At 38.5% G+C, this 18,010-nt stretch overlaps 1 protein-coding gene and 1 long non-coding RNA gene across 2 annotated transcripts in view; both read left to right on the top strand.

The window, feature by feature from the left end:
* The first annotated feature begins 8 nt into the window (after positions 1-8).
* The window catches only part of Sdc (Syndecan), a 75,832-nt gene continuing 57,830 nt past the window's right edge, over positions 9-18,010 (top strand). The window contains exon 1 of the mRNA XM_072886485.1: positions 9-284. Coding sequence (XP_072742586.1) covers positions 210-284 — 75 coding nt within the window. The 5' untranslated portion in view covers positions 9-209. The remainder of the gene's footprint in view (positions 285-18,010) is intronic.
* Positions 10,199-18,010, top strand: part of LOC140662830 (uncharacterized) — a 30,940-nt gene continuing 23,128 nt past the window's right edge. The window contains exon 1 of the long non-coding RNA XR_012046177.1: positions 10,199-10,456. This is a non-coding gene — a long non-coding RNA (uncharacterized lncRNA). The remainder of the gene's footprint in view (positions 10,457-18,010) is intronic.

Raw genomic sequence — 18,010 nt, 5'->3', positions numbered from 1 at the left:
ATCGTCGCGCCGCCAGTGTCTCGCGGTTCATCGATCAGTGTGGTGTGTGTCGCGTTGTTGTTCCGGGGGATTTTTTTTAGTGGTTTGTTCCTACGTTCGGCTGTCCTACGTTACGCGGATTCTTCGCGGCTACTCGTCCCGGAATTCGTGCGCGTGCATACAGCGGAGCGGGCACCGGGAACGGGGCCCATCGAGATTACGGGATAAAAATGCGACTAAGGATACATTGGATTCTGCTGAGCACGGCCGTGGTGATCCTTGCGGGATGCAACGCCGCTACCGAGGTGAGCACATACCTATCTACCCGTATCAGCCGACACGATCGGCAGAGAGATAGAGAGAGAGGGCAAAACGCGGTTCTCGAAACTCGAAACTCGAAACTCGTGTTCCGCGAATCGTAAGCTCAGACGTTTTTCCGCACGCGATGAACCGCAACGTCGTCGATATTCAGAATCGGCGTCAGGAACGTTTACGCGAACACAACGCGCGCTACCTTTCTCTTTATAAAGTAAAGTATTACGCCGATTCAGGCACTCTCGTGCATTCTTGGCGTCTCGTCGTCTCGTCGTCGGCCAATGGCCAGTGGTGTTCAATTCATCGGGATCCGATGTAAACTCCGTTTCCGAACGTTTATTTGTTATCTCGCATTTTTTTTTTTTTTTTTTTTTTTTTTTTTTCTTCTACGACAACGATTTAATTTCAATTTTAAAACACATTTTTTTTACCAACGAGCGAGTTGTTTGTAAACTTTTGTCGTCCAATATATTCACTTCGTTTCTACTGTCTTTCAGAATAATTATATATGCGACTTGTATTTTAGAATGACTGCATATACAATATCTTTATTTCTCTCTCTCTCTCTCTCTCTCTGTGCTCAAAGAGAAATATTCTTTTACGACGAAAGTAAAACGTTATTTCGGAGCGACGTATGTCAATGAATGCGCCGGAACGGGAGGTGACGCGCGTCTCGTTCTCTTTCTCTTTCTCTCTCTTTCTCCCTTTCTTTCTCCTTCTCTCTCTCTCTCTCTCTCTGAACTTTTGTTTGCGTAATAAGTTCACGCTGGGGGAGTTACGCTAAAGATCGAGTTTATCCCCGATAACGGGCTGTAACGGGGCTCCGTTGTTAGTCTTGTTAATAGAAACTTTGGAAAGAATCGGAGCAAGTTCGTAGCGCGCAATCTTCTTAATTGGCTAATGAGAGGAACTAAATTTTAAATAAACGAATGGGCCCTCGAGTGTTAGTTGCGACAATCAACTATATTGTACATTTATTTTTTGTTTATATTTTTTTTATCGTCAATTCGTAATCAGTCTTAATTAGAAAGAGAAAGCGCGCGCGCGCGCGAGAGAGAGAGAGAGAGAGAGAGAGAGAGAAGGCGAGTGAAAATTTAAAAAAACCATGCGCTTTTTACGTTACATAGAGTAATGGCTGTTCTAACAACGGTTGTGTAGTTTTGACGATGTCAAATACGCGAACAAAATATTTGCGATTTTTGCGTTTTGTAACATCGGTTTGTACGATACGTTAACTAATAGCCAGGATAACAATCTGTAACACGTGTATTGATTCGACAAGATATTCGATCCTTTTTTTTTTATTGTTACGTTACGATGCTTGTACAAAAAGGATGTCGGCAAAAAAAAAATAGAAAAAAAATCGCGCGCGTTAGAGATTCGGTTCTCTGTGGATGGACCGACGAGGAGAAGCGGTCGATCGTAAAGCGCATCATCACCCGCACTCCGCTGTCAAAAAAAAAAAAAAAAAAACAGCCTTAGGGTTACTTCACTGGAATGTAACATATCTTGTTAAACCTCTCGCAGCATCGCACGGCGAAGTTTGCGCAACAATAATTCATGTTACGCCGCTGCATGTCCGGTACTTGACAGATGGTACCTGAGAGGTATACATTAGAGTAGCTCTTTGCGTCAGTCAAAATGTGAGAATTCTCACGTGGAGAGTAGTCCCTGCGATAATAATTATTATAAAAAAATTTGAAAAATTTTTACATTCGAATGATAATTCCTAGGTGAAGAATCTCTTTTTCCAAAACGCTTCCGAGACTTTGCTCTCTCTCTCTCCCTTTGCCTTGTAGAAAATATTATCTCGCGAAAAAGAAATTCGCGTACGTGGAATTTAGCGAAGAGGATGCGAGAGAGGCGAAGGGGGAGAGAGGGAGGGGGGGGGGGAATAAATTTCGAAGAGAAGGCGGCGCTCGCGAGCCAAGCCGACGGGCATATAAATCTCATATACACCGCGCGCTTACACGTAGTTACATTTTACAATTGCGCGACCTTTAATGCAAGCAATGCACAGAAGAGAAGAGAGGAGGTCGAAAGCCGACCGCCGGCTGGTTTTAGCGGCGGTCGGCTCGATGAAATATCGCCGGTAATAATCTTGCTGTCTTCGCGCGGAAAATACACGCAAATCGCCTCGCCGCTTAACCATAAGAGGAGCTTTTAAATATTCTCATTTTTTTGCGCATTATAGTTAAGAAAGAATCTTCTCTCTCTCTCTAACGAGCTTCATTTTCGATACACTCGAGGCGATATTTTTGTGAAATTGGGGGTCTGCATCGTGCGTATAAAAAAAAAAAAAATAATTTTCGAATAAAATTTTTTTTTAATCACAAAATAGTTTTCTAATTTTTTTGTTTGGAATTTATCTATTTCGTTCTTGTATAAATTGTCGAATCGAAAAATCGCCGTGCGTGTATCACAGATCAGACTTCTGTACCAAGAAATGCATCAATAGGCGATTGGGGTTGGTTATAAAAATTCTCCTTTCTTTATTATCGGAGAATGGATATACGAGTATATCAGACGTTGCACGGTAAACAAAGATCTTATCGCGCAGGGATGATGGACGACGTGCGGTTAAACGACGCGAGTCTCGCTTTCAAGTCTCGCGATTTGCTGGCGATAAATTTCATTTGGAAGGATAATTTGCAAGTTATTATTCGGGAGAAACCGAAAAATCGTGTAGGCAGCTGCGACTACGTAGGTTGAAAAACGATGTGGAAAAGATCATGTACGATCGGTTTTCTCGTCGAAAGGGACGCCGATACACGAGCGATGAAGATCCGCAAGCGATGGACATTAATGGCCTTTTACGGGGACGCGTCCGTTCGTCGTGTCGTGGTCGGTCCATCGTACTGCTCTCGCTACATATACACTCGCCATATGTATATGTGCGACATGTGAGAAGAACGAGGGCATGCTTTAGGATGGTGTTGGTTTGCACGTTGATGTAAGCGTCGCTTACATCCTCGCTACGCCTTTCCTCGACGTGTGTACGAGTCGATAATTGATAGACAGAGCCGGGGACAACGATGTCACCGTGTCGTATCGACTTCATCTCGGCGGGAAGAAATTAAGTTTGATTAATATTGTAACGCGGAAGCGAAACAACTTTGCCGGAAGTTGCTGGTAATCGAGCATCGAGCGAATTTTCGTCGAATTCCATTTATGACGCATACGGTTCCTTGCTATAACGTCTCATTAATTACTCCATCCGCGAGTCTCTCGTAGAAACAGCAACGTCGATTAACGTAGAACTTTGCTGGACGTTTATTCATTTCACTTGGCAACTCGATGGTCAAACTTACTCGAGTTTGTAGCGAGTAAATCAAGACGGATTCTATTTACCTTGGCAAACCGCATTGTTCTCGAATTTCGGTTACGTATAAATTTTACATTTACGTTGATGCCGTTTGAGAGACGATAGCGTTGAAGTCAGGTACAGGTAATGGTCGAAGAAACGAATATCATTGATATAGTAATTGATACATATTATTAATTATTACATTGAAATGTTTATTACGAAGTGGAACGTTTTGCACGCAGGGCGATTATTCAGATTGAAACTAGAAAATTTAATTTTTTCGAGTATCACGTATTCTTTCAAGTTTTCAAAATCATTAATTAATTAATAGCTGAGCGCTAAGTCTTGCACGTGCATTCTCCTGGGTATCCGCATAGTTTGTGGCACAACTCATCTCGTTTAAGATCTCGCCTCCTTATTTGGTCCATTCGCGTACGTGAGAGGAATCTTAATTTGTGCGACTCAATAAAATGCACTCGAAACACGAACGGAAGAATCGACCATGGAATTGGCGCAAGGAGCTAGTTATCCACGAATAATTAATCTATTGTAAAGTAGCTTATTGTTAGTTTTAAAAACCAAGTTTAAACTCACGTATACTGTTATTACTGAAAAGATTTTCTATGATAACAAATAAATTGTATTTCATGAAAAACAAGTTGATCGCTTTTGTCATAAAATTAAATGCAGAATATTGCACTTTTTATCTGATTCTTAATCAGGTTTTATAGTTATTAAATGATTTTTCTACTGCGCCTAATAACATGTTGAAAAAGAATGGGTCGACTTATATCTCTCAAATAATCGCGCGGTTCGGCACGCGACTAGCGGGGAAAAGAGAGTCGCGGAAAAGAGGAGGGAATATCGGGGTCAGGCGGTAATTTTCGTATGAGATTCTCAAGTATTTTACGAGCACCGGCCATTAAACGCCCACGAACAAGGCTCTCTTAAAATTTGCGTTTTTCGTTCGTTCTATATTTTCCGGAAGTTCGCCACCGAAGTTCCCGTTCTAATAAACATCCTCGCTTATAATTATTTCTCACCATGGTTTTCTTCAATGATGAAACACGAACTTTGAGATTCAACTATCGCGCACGCGATCGATCAACATTTCCATTACATTTCGGCTCTTGTCGAAGCATATATTTGTTATATTATACTATACTAGTATGCACGAGCACACATGAATAAGCAAATATAATAAAAAGTAAATAGATGTAAAGCAGCTTTCAAATAAGAAGACACATTGAGTAAGAGAGCCCGTCGTATGCGTCGTGGAAAAAGAGGATAAAACCTTTCGAGGAGCAGGAGGGGACAGAGAGGAGATGCTTTCTACATTCTCGTTACATATTCCGTCTCGCCTCTCTTTTTGAGATAAACTTGCCATGGTAAAACGATAGCCTGTAGTGTTTTCGATCGGGATAATTTTCTATACAAAAGTATAACACTTTTGCGCGTTGCTCGGCCGCGTCTGCACTTTGAAAATACTATCGGCCGCACCACCACGTCCGAAACCACCGACGAAGGCGAACCACATCAAAGGCGGTTTAGGTAAAGGACGCGTTATCGGATACTTACCTAGAAATTAATGTAACCAAATCCGTCGCGTGTTATGTACGCAAAACACGCGCGACGAGTGCGACGCTCGAACGACATAATTGCAACTATATGCAAATTTACGTCATGCGTTTTACCTAATGTAAAAGCTAAATTATATCCGCATAACAAATTAATGACATAATAATTAGTAATTATGAAGTTAATTAAAACCACCTCCTTTTTCCCATTCTGCGCAAAACGAGTTAATGACGATAGCAGCGATTCACATTTAATATACATATATGACATTATTAATGTTCTGTGCGATACCCAGAGAGAGGCAGACATTTCTTATTGGAATAATTTAGTCTATTTCTAAGGTACGATTTTAAAACCGCAATTCGGGCATTTTAGAGAGAGCTTTCGCAACAAAGGATTCTAGATAACAGTTTGCCGTTCCCCATGACGATGAGGACTTCATTTTCCTCGGAGATCTTATTCCGCTCTTGTCGTCATACTTTAATCTGCGGTTTCACAAAGCTCCCTCTGCTCTCGGTATGGTTGGACTTTGGATGATCTCGCCCAGTTCTTAATACACACACACACACATAAAGACAGATAAAGAGAGACGTAGATTGTGCTACACTCCGCTCGAATTCTTAGTCTAAAAGTCGTCGCAGTATCAAGAAGAAGACCCCTCTGCAATCCACTTCCTATCATCTCGTAAGGGATAGTAGGAGTACGAGCGTCTCGCGAAAATTGGCTCGTTACTCTTCAGTTTTCGCAGGCTTTCTCGACCAAAAAAAAAAACAACTTTCATCCATCTTGCTCAGGCTATCCCACAGGCGACAAGCTTCCTCTTGTACGCTTTTTCGACTCCTCCTTTTAAGAGTTTTCGAGCTTTCCACGAGGAACGCTCGCATTCCTATCTACCAAGCTGGCAATTCCCCGACACGATGAGAGATGCTCCAGGGTATAGAAAATTATATGACCCGCATAGAAAATTTACACTAAGCAAGTACAGCTAGACTAAAATTTTGATAGAAGAGACGTTTCATAATTGCAGAATAATTGGACCGCTGATTGGGATTATGAACCGAAATATGAATTTTTTAAATATCAAACAGCATTGTTCGTATATATCTGATAATAATTTAATCATGTTGAATTCGATTAGTTAATGACGTTCTTCAAATATTATCGAGCTTGTGCATAATGTAATTAAATTTAGATGAAATATTACAATGTTTTACAATAATAAAACGGAGAAAAGTTACTCGTAAAATAGCATTTATAAGTATTGTGCATTACATTTTTTTAATTTAATACTATAAAACTGAGTTTCTATTAAATATTTTTTACTTTAAATAATTTAATCAGCCATATTTGATAAAAAGTTTTCAAGTTGATTTATTTATCCTTTAAAAGTGAACATATGGAGTTTAACTAGGGTTGGCCAGAAAGTCTAGTGAGTGAAAAAAAACATAGTAAATTCCAGTTTTTACTACCCCATACTTTATTCAATGGAATAAACTGGCAAAAACTATAAAAATAACTAATACATAATAACACTAAAATATATTTAAAATATATACATATAACTCTTTATGTAAAAAGATATTTTTGTTTTAATAAATAAATCATATTAATCACTATAGTTTCAAAAAATTAAATCAATATAATATAATAAAGTTTTTTCTTTTTTTCATTTAAATTAATGTGTGAAATTTTTAAAACGAAAACTTTAAAGGTATAAATTTTATTAAATTTTATATTAATTTTTAATTTAATAAGAAAAATGTAATAAAAGTAGTAACAGAATTAAAAATTTTTACAAAAATAGATCTAGTTTGTATTTAATAAACATTTAAACATTTTGTAACATTTAAAAAATATATAAACATTTTTTAACAAAAAATTAATTTATTTGTTATGTCGATTCCTAATCTATTATAAATTTTATTTTAAATATAATACATAAATATTATATATATAAATCATAAATTAGAAAATACTTTTTCAATTAATAAATATTGATATATAAAATAGTTATTTATTTATTTATTTTAACATTTTTAATAGAAAAAAATCAGTTTTTGTTGATTTTTCCGGAAAATATTAGTTTTTACAATTGGTATGAATTTACTTAAAAAATGTGGAATTTTGCCAACCCTGAGTTTTACAAACATGATAAATATATTTTTTCAATTATTTTTAAATAAATAGATAATATATACAATATAAGGGCAGATTGTGTGTCTGATTTTTTTTATATATAATAGTAATAAAAACAACGCCAACAAAATAAAACGATTATTTAATCTAGAGAACTTTAAACAGTATTACAAATTATAATTGAAGAGTACTATTCAATTATCGGCAGTACATAATGACGGATATAAATAAGGCTTGAAGATATTTTAGATATATTCAAAAATTCCAAAAATATTTTAATAATTGATTTAATAATAAATAATAAATTGTTTTTTAACATAGAGAAAGATTTGTATCTTTCCTCAAACAATTATGTATAATTTTAATAAACATTTCAATCTATTTTTTTCTCCCAAAGATTGTTTTAATCCAATTTTTAAAACCCGATTTATCTTTTCTATACAAGTTTATCTATCGCATATCGTACACGGTCCAATTAAACCACATGCAAGAGATAAATCTAATTCTTTATTTTTTACATTCTGCATCGAAAAAAAATTCATATCAATAAATAAATAAATAAAAGATTATGTTATTGTTAATTGAAATGTTTTATTTAGGTATTGAAGTGTTTTTCGAAAGCATGCTCTTATGCTCCTCTTTTCTATATTTTCTTTTTTAAAGATGGTCCATCTGTGTCGGAATTACACTATCATTTTTACGCTGATTAAGCTGATTTTTACGCTCGGCGAGCGCGATCGTATTTCAATAAAGCCGCGATTCGAAAAAATTTCGAATTCCAATCTCGCTTGGAATTCCGAACACGTTGCCGCGATGGCGAATAAAACAATCGGACCGCTTTGATTCTAAATAATTTGCCCGAAACTGATGCAACATGCGCCCAGACGCGCTTAATGCATATTTATGCGACAGATCCGATGGGTACGTTGCGTTTTGCATATCGCTTGGTGTCATCGCGCACCTTTATCCGTTTATTGAGTTTGGTACATCAAGGGACGACCTCTTAAGCCTCCCTTGACGAGGAATCTCGAGAGGTAAAATTATGAAATGGCCGACGTTAAGACGGATTAGAATATACGTCGTTTGACCTCTCTCCGTATATCTTAGTATCTTTTATCCTTGGTATTTACTTTTTTATTAATTAAATTGCACGACGATGCTAGTGAAAAATAAATTTATAAATTTATAATATTTATATAAATTATCTCTTTTTCTATTTTATACATTACATGTAAATCATAATTTTTATATGCATTTAACGATTATATACGATTTAATAATTAATCTTTTATTCAACTGTTAAAATTATACATTCTGAATCTAATATTTTATTTCTTTTCGTTATGAACGAGATTAGCAGATTTTTCTCATTGGTTTCCTTTTTTTTTTTTTTTTTTTTTTTTTCGTCGATTTCTGAACTCGACTGATAAAATTTTATAAAATCAGTCTCGTGACATCGTATGAATGACAGAATATATCAGCTATTTTTTATCACGATTTTTATCTCATTGTCAGTTCTTTTTTTTCTTTTATTTCGTACGCGTATCGGCTTGTCAGTTCAAAAATACTTTCAAAGTTTATATGACTCTAATACGTCCTTATTATACTCCATTTGTCTCGTGGTACCGCTCTTTTTTATAATACCTATATATCAGCAATAATTCCGATATTCGCGCGAAGCCTTTTCTTCTCGTTTTTTCAACTTCAATATGATTTTGCTTTTTTTTTTCTCTCTCTCTCTCTCTCTCTCTCTCTCTCTCTCTCTTTTTCTTTACTTTCTTCTATTATCTCTGTTCGGCGACAGCTTGTCGCGCGTTACAGTCGACAATTATTCGTATCTCCCCTTATAAAATCTAACCGCCTACACGACCTTCCATTTCTGGATAAGGATAACTCGCCTCGGTACAGTGAAATTCTTTGGATTTTCTCGAGCGGAACAAGAACGGAGGAAGTGATTTCCGAGAGGCCTACAATCTCTTGGCGTATTAACGCCGTCCAATAATAACATATAAAATTGTGTTACGTCAAACGAATATTTCTCTGAGAAATACGTAAAAGTTCTACGAAAAAGATAAGATAACAGCCTCTGGAAAGTAAATAATTAATTTGATTTTTAAGTTAATATTTTTCATCAGATTACACATATATTTGCTAGTGCGAAGACAAAATGTCACATATTCGCACGTGCACATAGATACGTTTATCTCGGATGCTGGGGACGAAACTTTTTCTCTGACGCGCGTCGCTCCGAAAGTTCGTCGACAAAGTAATCGACGTTATAGCCACGGTTTTTCTTCCAAGAGGATACTTCTTGTTTTAAAGGCTGCTTCCTGGGGATGCGCAAATATGCTTACTAGACAACCGGGCAGGTTGAACGGCGAAACTTGCGAGTTCGCGAGTCGCATTGTTATTCCGCGTAATTCAAATAAGAATTGAAAACTGAAATGCCGAAGTGCGCTCTCTCTCTCTCTCTCTCTCTCTCTCTCTCTCTCTCTCTCTCTCGCCAACTTTGCCATTGTAATGTAATTGCGAAATGTTGCCGGACAGGCAGCGTTGTCTTGCTGTAAACTTTTCTTCCTCGGCGAGGATGGTACGCTTTCTCCTTTGTCTAGTCTCAGCATCCCGTCTGTAAGATAGTTATAAATTTGCTTAGGGTCTCTTGCAAAACTACACGATAATAAGATTTCAATTCGAGCCTTTATATATATATATATATATATATCCGTCGTGCAATTTATTTTTCATACAATATATAAACTTATTTACAAATCACGTTCTTCTGACACAACCGATGTATCTCTCAAGCGTCTATATGTATTTAATGAAAGAGAGTATGCCGACAAAGTTTCGAAGAAAACGAGGCTAATCGCCTTTCTCTCGGAGAGAGGCGCAGCGTAGTTTGAAGCGTCCGATAAGGGCGTTGCGTCTCGAGAGAACATCCATGTTTGGTCCAGTCTACCCACAGTTCTATCTCCACGAACGCTAGCGCACCCACTCGCGCCCACGCATGGAAAGTCTACGCCGTTGCCGCCTTGTGTTGCGTAAATACATTGCGTGTGTTTACGTACTCGTACGTCGCGCCGCACACGCGTGTTGGTGATCCTCGAAAGGGAATCGGAGTCGCGAACGCGCGTGGCATGGGTATACTTACTTGTCTTTAACGGTATATACACGGTTGTTTGAAAGATGTGTATAATTAACGTTACTCCATATCGCGAGCGAAGCGTCAATTATACATTTAGATGTGTATTTATTGTGAATTGACAAACCATCGATTTGGCATACGAGGACGTTTTTGAATGTATTCAGGAAATTTTATTGCCCTTTTTGCTTGACATTATAACTATAAAGTTATCGCACTAAATCGATAATTTATGCTAATAATAATAATTTATGCGCGGCTTTACTGTGACGCGAATTCATTAAAGTGTTGATGTAATGCGCAGGATGAGTAACTACCGATGACTGTTTCACTGATAAATAAACGAACTGTGATCATCGTCCAGCTATGTGCGGTCTTTACGCGCGTTAATTCCAGGAATTTCGTTTATCGTGTTTATACAATAATAAGAGATGTGCGCATTTAATTTTGAATATTTGAATGTTAAAATTAGGATCACATTTAAGTTTACTGGAAAAGATGATTCCTACGTGTGAGTGAGTCTTGTCGTTTCAGCAGCCACACCTTTTTAAATTCGATACGCTCGAGGAAAACTACGCATATAAATTATATTCAAATAATTTCTAGATATATATATATCTAGACATACGTATTAATATATATATTAATTTATACATATATGTAATTAATACATATATTAATACATGTATATGCACCGAAGGGAATTGGGAATTCACACGGCAACTAATGAAAACAATAAAATATTTTATAATCGTGTTTTTTATTTTCCTGCTATATAATAGAAGGAGAGAGAAAACTTTAGAATTAAAATTTAATTTTATTGTAATTTTCATATCTATACGTATAATAAAATCAAAATCTTTCTCTGCATTTTCTTACTATTTAATAATTATTAATATCTCTCTTTCTAATATATGCAGAGAGAGAGAGAGAGAGAGAGAGAGAGAGAGAGAGAGAGAGAGAGAGAGAGAGATATTTTGATTTTAATATAGATTTACGATAAAACATTGCAATTGCAAGAGAATTTTAATTGTAAAGTTTTCTCGTTCTTATATGTCGGAAAGAAAAGAAACACGGTTATAAAATATTTCATTTTTAACTGGTAGTGCGGATCCCCCTCTGTGGGATTTTAAGCGCGTACAATATGTTTTGACGAGAGATTAACGAGACTGTCTCTCGCACATTCCAGCTGCACATAGGGAAGGCTCGTTACACGAATTCTCTCCGGCTTTCCACTTCCTCCATTTCTCTCTCGTCATCCTACGTATTCCTCTTCCTCCCTCTGCTCTTGCTCCGCTCTCCGCTCTCCGCTCTCCTCTCTCCTCTCTCCGCGCGTGCTCTTTCTCTCCCATTTCTCTCTTCAACTTTTGCCCGCTCCTCCATATTCCATTGCGGAGTTTCTGTTCCTCTACAACCTTTCCCCTTTGTCACGTACACTCGCGGATATAATTAATTTCAGTGTATCTGGGGCAGGGCGTAGCGTAGGGTGAGTGAGGATGCGTATTGTTCCTTGACTCTTTCATCCTTTGTGTCCTTTGACAGGATCCTCGAAATCAACGACTCTAGACTTGTAAGGCGGAATGAATGTACGAGCGTCGTATCAACGGTCGGAGAGCGAGTGATTACCGTTCGCATCGTTTACTATGCGAAAATTGCGTTTTATTGAGCCGCGCGTTCTTTCGCTTATTTCCTTCCGCCCCGCGCCCGCGCCCGCGCCCGCGAGTATCGCGCCCTGACCGGAGCGCGAGAAACTTCTGATAAAGTCGCCAAGAAACTGCCGACTAATGTTGCCATTTGCCAAACACGAACTTACTACGACGGCACCCGCGTATGTCTTTCGACTCGTCGTTTAATAATGCACCCGGCTACGCTCCGGCGCGGCGCGGCGCGGCGCGCGTTGTATGCTTTGTCGAATCTACGTAAAAAAGAGACGATAATGGCAAAAGGCATGACAAAGTAGTGTTCCGGAGCGGAACATGACACGAGGGCGACTGTGACGGCAACATGGACATGCTCTTCATGAATTATTATACCATTATGCGCGATGTAGTTATTCATCCCTCGTCTCGTAATATCGCGCTTATTTTATCTTACAGTCTGTGTCGGCCAGAGTGCTTTCCACGGTGCTGGCGAACGATTTCTTCTTTCTCCCTCGCATTTTCACGCTCTTTGCTTCTCTTGTATATTTTACTATCATCCTGAGTTAGGTTTTATATACGAGAGAAAAATTGTTCAGGCTACGATATTAAACCAAATATTTATGTATGAATTTTCAAAACTATCGAGGAGCGGGGGACTTTCGGGGATTATAAATACTCTGGTGCGGTCTCGCTCAGAGTCTTACGGGATGATCTTAGATACCAGAGGATCTTACATATGTAAAGCTCGTGCTTGCGCACCGAGGACATGCGAGGTTCTAGCTCGTGCTCGAATTTGCGGGCACGTCGGATGTTCGCGAGGATATTAATGCGAGGCCTCGGCACACGCGAGGCTCATCGTGCCATCCCGCCAAAGTTCTAAGCGGTCGATTTGTTCGCCTTTATAGCCGATAGAACCGTCTCTCTCTTTCTCTCTTCTGCCGTCGTCATCTTCCGTTCCGTCTACGCCTCTCCGCATTGATTTTTTTTTAGACCGTTCAATTTAATGACTTAAATACAGAGTCAGGCCATACAGACTACTAATTCAACGCTGACTGACCGGCACAACGGTCCCGTTCAGACCCGATGCTGACCTTCGTAAAGCAAAGAAGCTTTTTTTTCTCTCTCTCTCTCTCTCGGAAAGTAACGGTAGTTTATGCGAAAACGTGTCTTGCATTTTGCACTTTTGTATTTGATAAAATTTATGATAGAAGAGAATATTTATGTGGGGTTGAATTGTAAATAGCTTCCTCGACAATCGTAAAAAAATTATTTCTTTCAAACATCCCAAATTTTATATCGATAATTATTTAGTCATTTAACAAATTGCATCATTTAAAACTATTAGCGGAATTGAATCATTTAGATTGTTTGAAAAAAACAATACGTATTTTTTATTTGTGTTAGAAATGAATTTATGATGCAATCTCAATAATAACGTAACGCGAGATAAAATCGGTCGGGCATCGAATATGCTGCAAATGAAATATCCTCGCAAATAATATAATCCGAGTAAAATACGTAACAGACGGATCATATTTTTGTTTACATTTCTATGAAGAAATATTCGAATTTGGATGTCGATATTTGTATAATCCGCGTATTTGCATAATGCGCATCTTATCGGTCAATCGCGCGTGAATCGCGAGGAAGGTTCTCCCTGTCTTTCGCAGATGAATTAATGTAATGGTTTGCGCCAAGTATCATCGATAATGAATGAAATGCGGCGATTGTTAGGAAATTCCGAATTGTCTCGAACGTGATTGAACATTCGCGAACAATTGCGAACAAATCCGACCACGTGCGTCGCCGATTAATTTGTCGAATACTAGAATCATTCGAACCTCACTGTGCATTAGTTGAAATTACAGAAAGGGGCAACAATTCAAGTATATGCATTATATGCACTAACGATCTCGTAACTATGGCGAATGAGAAACTCATGGGCGTATCGCTCTCGAAAAGTGTAAGGGAAGTTTGTCCAACGTTCCTCCGTTAAGCTATATACAAAACGTTAAGGTTCAGAGTGACTTGGAAACTTTGGTGCACGCGAATCCGTACTTTGCACTTGCTCCGTTTCTTCGTTTCTCGCGAAGGTAGAGATAAAGAGAGGGGGAAAAAAAAGAGGAAGAGAGATAATTAGGTGAAACACGGAGAAAGACTAGTTGGGAATGAAAATCTCTTTTCGAACGAGTAATTGAGTCGAGACGAAATCATTTCACGTTTCACATATTTTAACTTGAAAGACGCGACGCGTCGCGTCGCGTCGAAGGAACTATATGAATATAAAGATAGAAATATAGAGCTTCGGAGTTCACCTCGGAATATCGTCGGCGCGCAAATATTGTCGGAATAGTTGAAAAATTGGAAATGGAACCTGAAAACGTGCTCGGTGCTCTCGCTGAGTTTCGAAAAGGATTACGCGAAAAATGCACGACAATTTTTATTACAATCGTGACGGGCGAGAAGAGGAGAGGGGAGGGGAGTTGCGAATTTCAACGTGGACATTCTTCTACTATAATACAATGCTTGGTGGCAGCGTTCTTTTTCCATCTCGGTTTTTGCTTCGACGATTTTCGCGATAATTATCAGAGGGACGCGAAAGAACGCGCGACGGGCGATGGTCGGAGTAAAGAGATAAAGAGAGAGAGAGAGAGAGAGAAAGAGAGAGCAAGAAGAGCGGACGTACAAAATGAATTTGTATGCGTAGTAAGGGCGTACGCCGGCGCCGCTGAAGAGATATTGATAGAGCCGGTGCAGTTATTGGGAAAACGTGCCTCTCAATATTGCAGTCTATAATTGAACGCCATTGCCACGTCAACGGAAATAGAATAGAAATTGCTATGGAAATGGCTGCGCCGACCGACGCTCGCACGAGCGCTCCGCGCCGGCTCGTCCTTCTTCGATTAACTGTAAGCGTGCCAGGTCAGCTGCCACGCTATCGGGGCTGACCTGGCCTATCCAAACTTTGACAATTTTTATAATAACGCTATAAAGCGAAGCGCGCGCAACGTCTGTCGTATAAGTACGTGGCGAAACTTTAAAAAATTATTTTCTAGTACACGAGAAAAATGTGCTCTCCCAAGACACGCTTTAAATCTTGTCAGATTTTAGGGTGATTTTTTAACACATCTCTTCCGATATGAGATGTGCTTTTTATTTTCCTACATATAGGGGAACGTGGGGTAGAACGGCCAACGTAAGCATTGAGCGAGTTTTCAACATATTAAAAAAAAATAAATCGATCCTTTTTTTACTAAAAATATTCTTTGGAATATCCATATAATATAAAACTATAAGAAAAAACACAAGTTTATTATAAAATAATAGCTTAAATAGACGAGATTATTGATTTAGCAGTGCCGTTCTACTCTCCACGTTTCTCTATCTTTATTTTATTTTTCTTTTTATTTTGAATAAGTTAATCCTTGTTCTATATTGTTACTTTTGACATTTTTTTTAAACGTACAGATGAGTCTGCGTATTTTTAACACGTTTAATAATATGTCAAAGTATTTAAAAAGCTGGGGAATTTTATATATTTTCTTTGATCCTTTTAAATAAAGACTAAAATAATAAAAATTTTGAAAAGTAATTTGCTTAAATATACTGTGTTTTACGATCATTCGTTTTTGAGAAATTGACGCTGTTAGAAAGATTACAGATATAATTGACTCACTAGTATGGAATAAGGGTTAGTATGATATAGGAAAAATTAAATTTTTCTAATTTTTTAGCAGAATGCAACGTGTAATAATTTTTGATAATAATATTTAACCACGGATCGTGCTCGGTGCGTCAAAATATTCGATGCTAAATTTAAACCGTTGTTTACAAATAAATATCATCGCTAACCAGTGATGTGAAATAAAATTTAACGACAAAACACTGCTATCCGTCCAAAAAATGTATCACACCGGCAGTTGATAGGGGAAAACTCGCCGGTCGCCGGATGAAAAACTAGCGGCGCTGTAGCCATCGGCTGTAAACAAAACATCGAGATAATTTGTTTCGTTCATAGTGATCCAAGCTATCGATGTATCCCGCGATTTTTTACGGTACACCATCGATCTGTAATTCTATCGCTGTAGCAATGACATTCGTCAATACCGATAGGTGTATTTTTTATTTTTATTTTTTTTTTTTTTTTTTTTAAGCACAAAAAATCGAAGGTGAAAAACCAAACGTATTGTTCTATATACATATAAAACATCAATAACTAAATTGTATCTGGTTGATCTATCTGCACGTGAGAGAAATACACACGTACACCTATACGCACAGAATGTAGAGCGTCTCTAATGCTCTTAATGCACATCATTATTTCGTTGGCGTGAGTACCGAGAAATCGCCCTTTCTCCTCTCCCTCTCGCTTTATTTCTCCCTTTCGTCCTCTTTCGGTCGTAAAATTGTTCCGCCAAAGTGGTCCGCTGCAGTTTTCCGAATGGCCGTATAACTGCTTACCTCGACTCGAGGATTTTCCATCGGCGCGGGAAAACCGCGTAGTGAAGAGGAATATACTCGCTCCCTTTCCGATACTTTACCGCGAGAGTCCACGCGATTTTCTCGGTCGAATAGACTATTCAACCGCGACCTCTCTGTCGACCTGGGCCCTTCCGTCTTTTACATTGAGATCTTTTGAGAGGAACGAAAATTCGAAATAAGCGCGCGGAATATGCAGCACCGAGAAAGGAAAATTTCTGCACCGCATAAGGGCTTCGCCGAAGGAACTAACGCGCGGAGAATTGGATTCGTTCTTTTGCGTCTTTCGAAATGAGATTGCGCGTCCTCGAAGAGTTGAAGGTATAAGAGGATCTTTCGGAAAGCTATTTTTCCTCGTTTTAGTAACCGTGCGTCATTTTTCACCGCGTTATCGAATCATCTTCGTAGCGGGACACGTCCCTCCTTTACTTTGATTACAAATCTTTGCATCATCATTATTATTTCGGTATCGCGTTACGCGATTGAGATAATCGAATTTCGATTGAATTTAATTATCTGGCAAAGTGACGGAGATATCGGGATCATTAAGGCGGTGTAAGAAAAGAATATGATAGGAGTAGTGAATGAAACCGGATCGGCGGTGATAATATTCCTTTATCTTCCGCCGACCGGTCCGACCTACATTAATTCAAGCGATGTGGGGGTAAATGCCAATACCGAAGAATTTCTTTGGCCGGGGGCGGAGGGGCGGGGGAGGAGGAGGAATTCGGGCGGAGTCGAGGAGACGCGGCAAATCGAATGCGCATTTATATTGCTTGTACATCCCTGGAATTTTCCTATTTTATGGGCAATCTTTTAATTGACCTCTCTCGCTGCATATTTTGCAATTTATTTGTGTCAACGTTGTTTGCATCATCACGTTATTTGCGCATGACGTACGCATACGCGTATGTATACGGTTTTATGAAAGGGTGCAGAGTTTATCTCGACACACCAAGGTTTTCGCGAGATCAGAAAGTGTCGCCCGCGATTTCGCGAGATTTATGACTCGCGCTGTCACATTGATGTCGTTTAAAGCTATCTTTGATAGCACGTGCCGAGTTTAAATTGAAACGTTCGCAATTTATTGAGAGAGAGAGAGAGAGAGAGAGAGAGAGAGAGAGAGAGAAAGAGAGCGAGCGTATGCGCACGCGCGTGGATTACACATTTTCACAAAATCATTACATACATACATACATACATCTATATATCTAATAAATAAGATGATGTTGCGCGGATGAATCACGTTATTGTTAAATATTGCAAATTGAATAATCGTTATTAATATATCGTTGAAATCCTTAAACTATTCTCATGTACGATGTTACACTTGGTGTTACAGAGCGCGATAGATAGAAGTTACAGAGCGCTTTACTTTCAATTTATAACACGCTTTCTCCCACGACCAAGACCAGCTTTGCTCGTTCGTTAATC

This window comes from Anoplolepis gracilipes, chromosome 2, assembly GCF_047496725.1.
Source record: "Anoplolepis gracilipes chromosome 2, ASM4749672v1, whole genome shotgun sequence".
Classification (NCBI taxonomy): Eukaryota; Metazoa; Arthropoda; class Insecta; order Hymenoptera; family Formicidae; genus Anoplolepis; species Anoplolepis gracilipes.
This window is presented reverse-complemented; position numbering and strand designations above follow the sequence as displayed.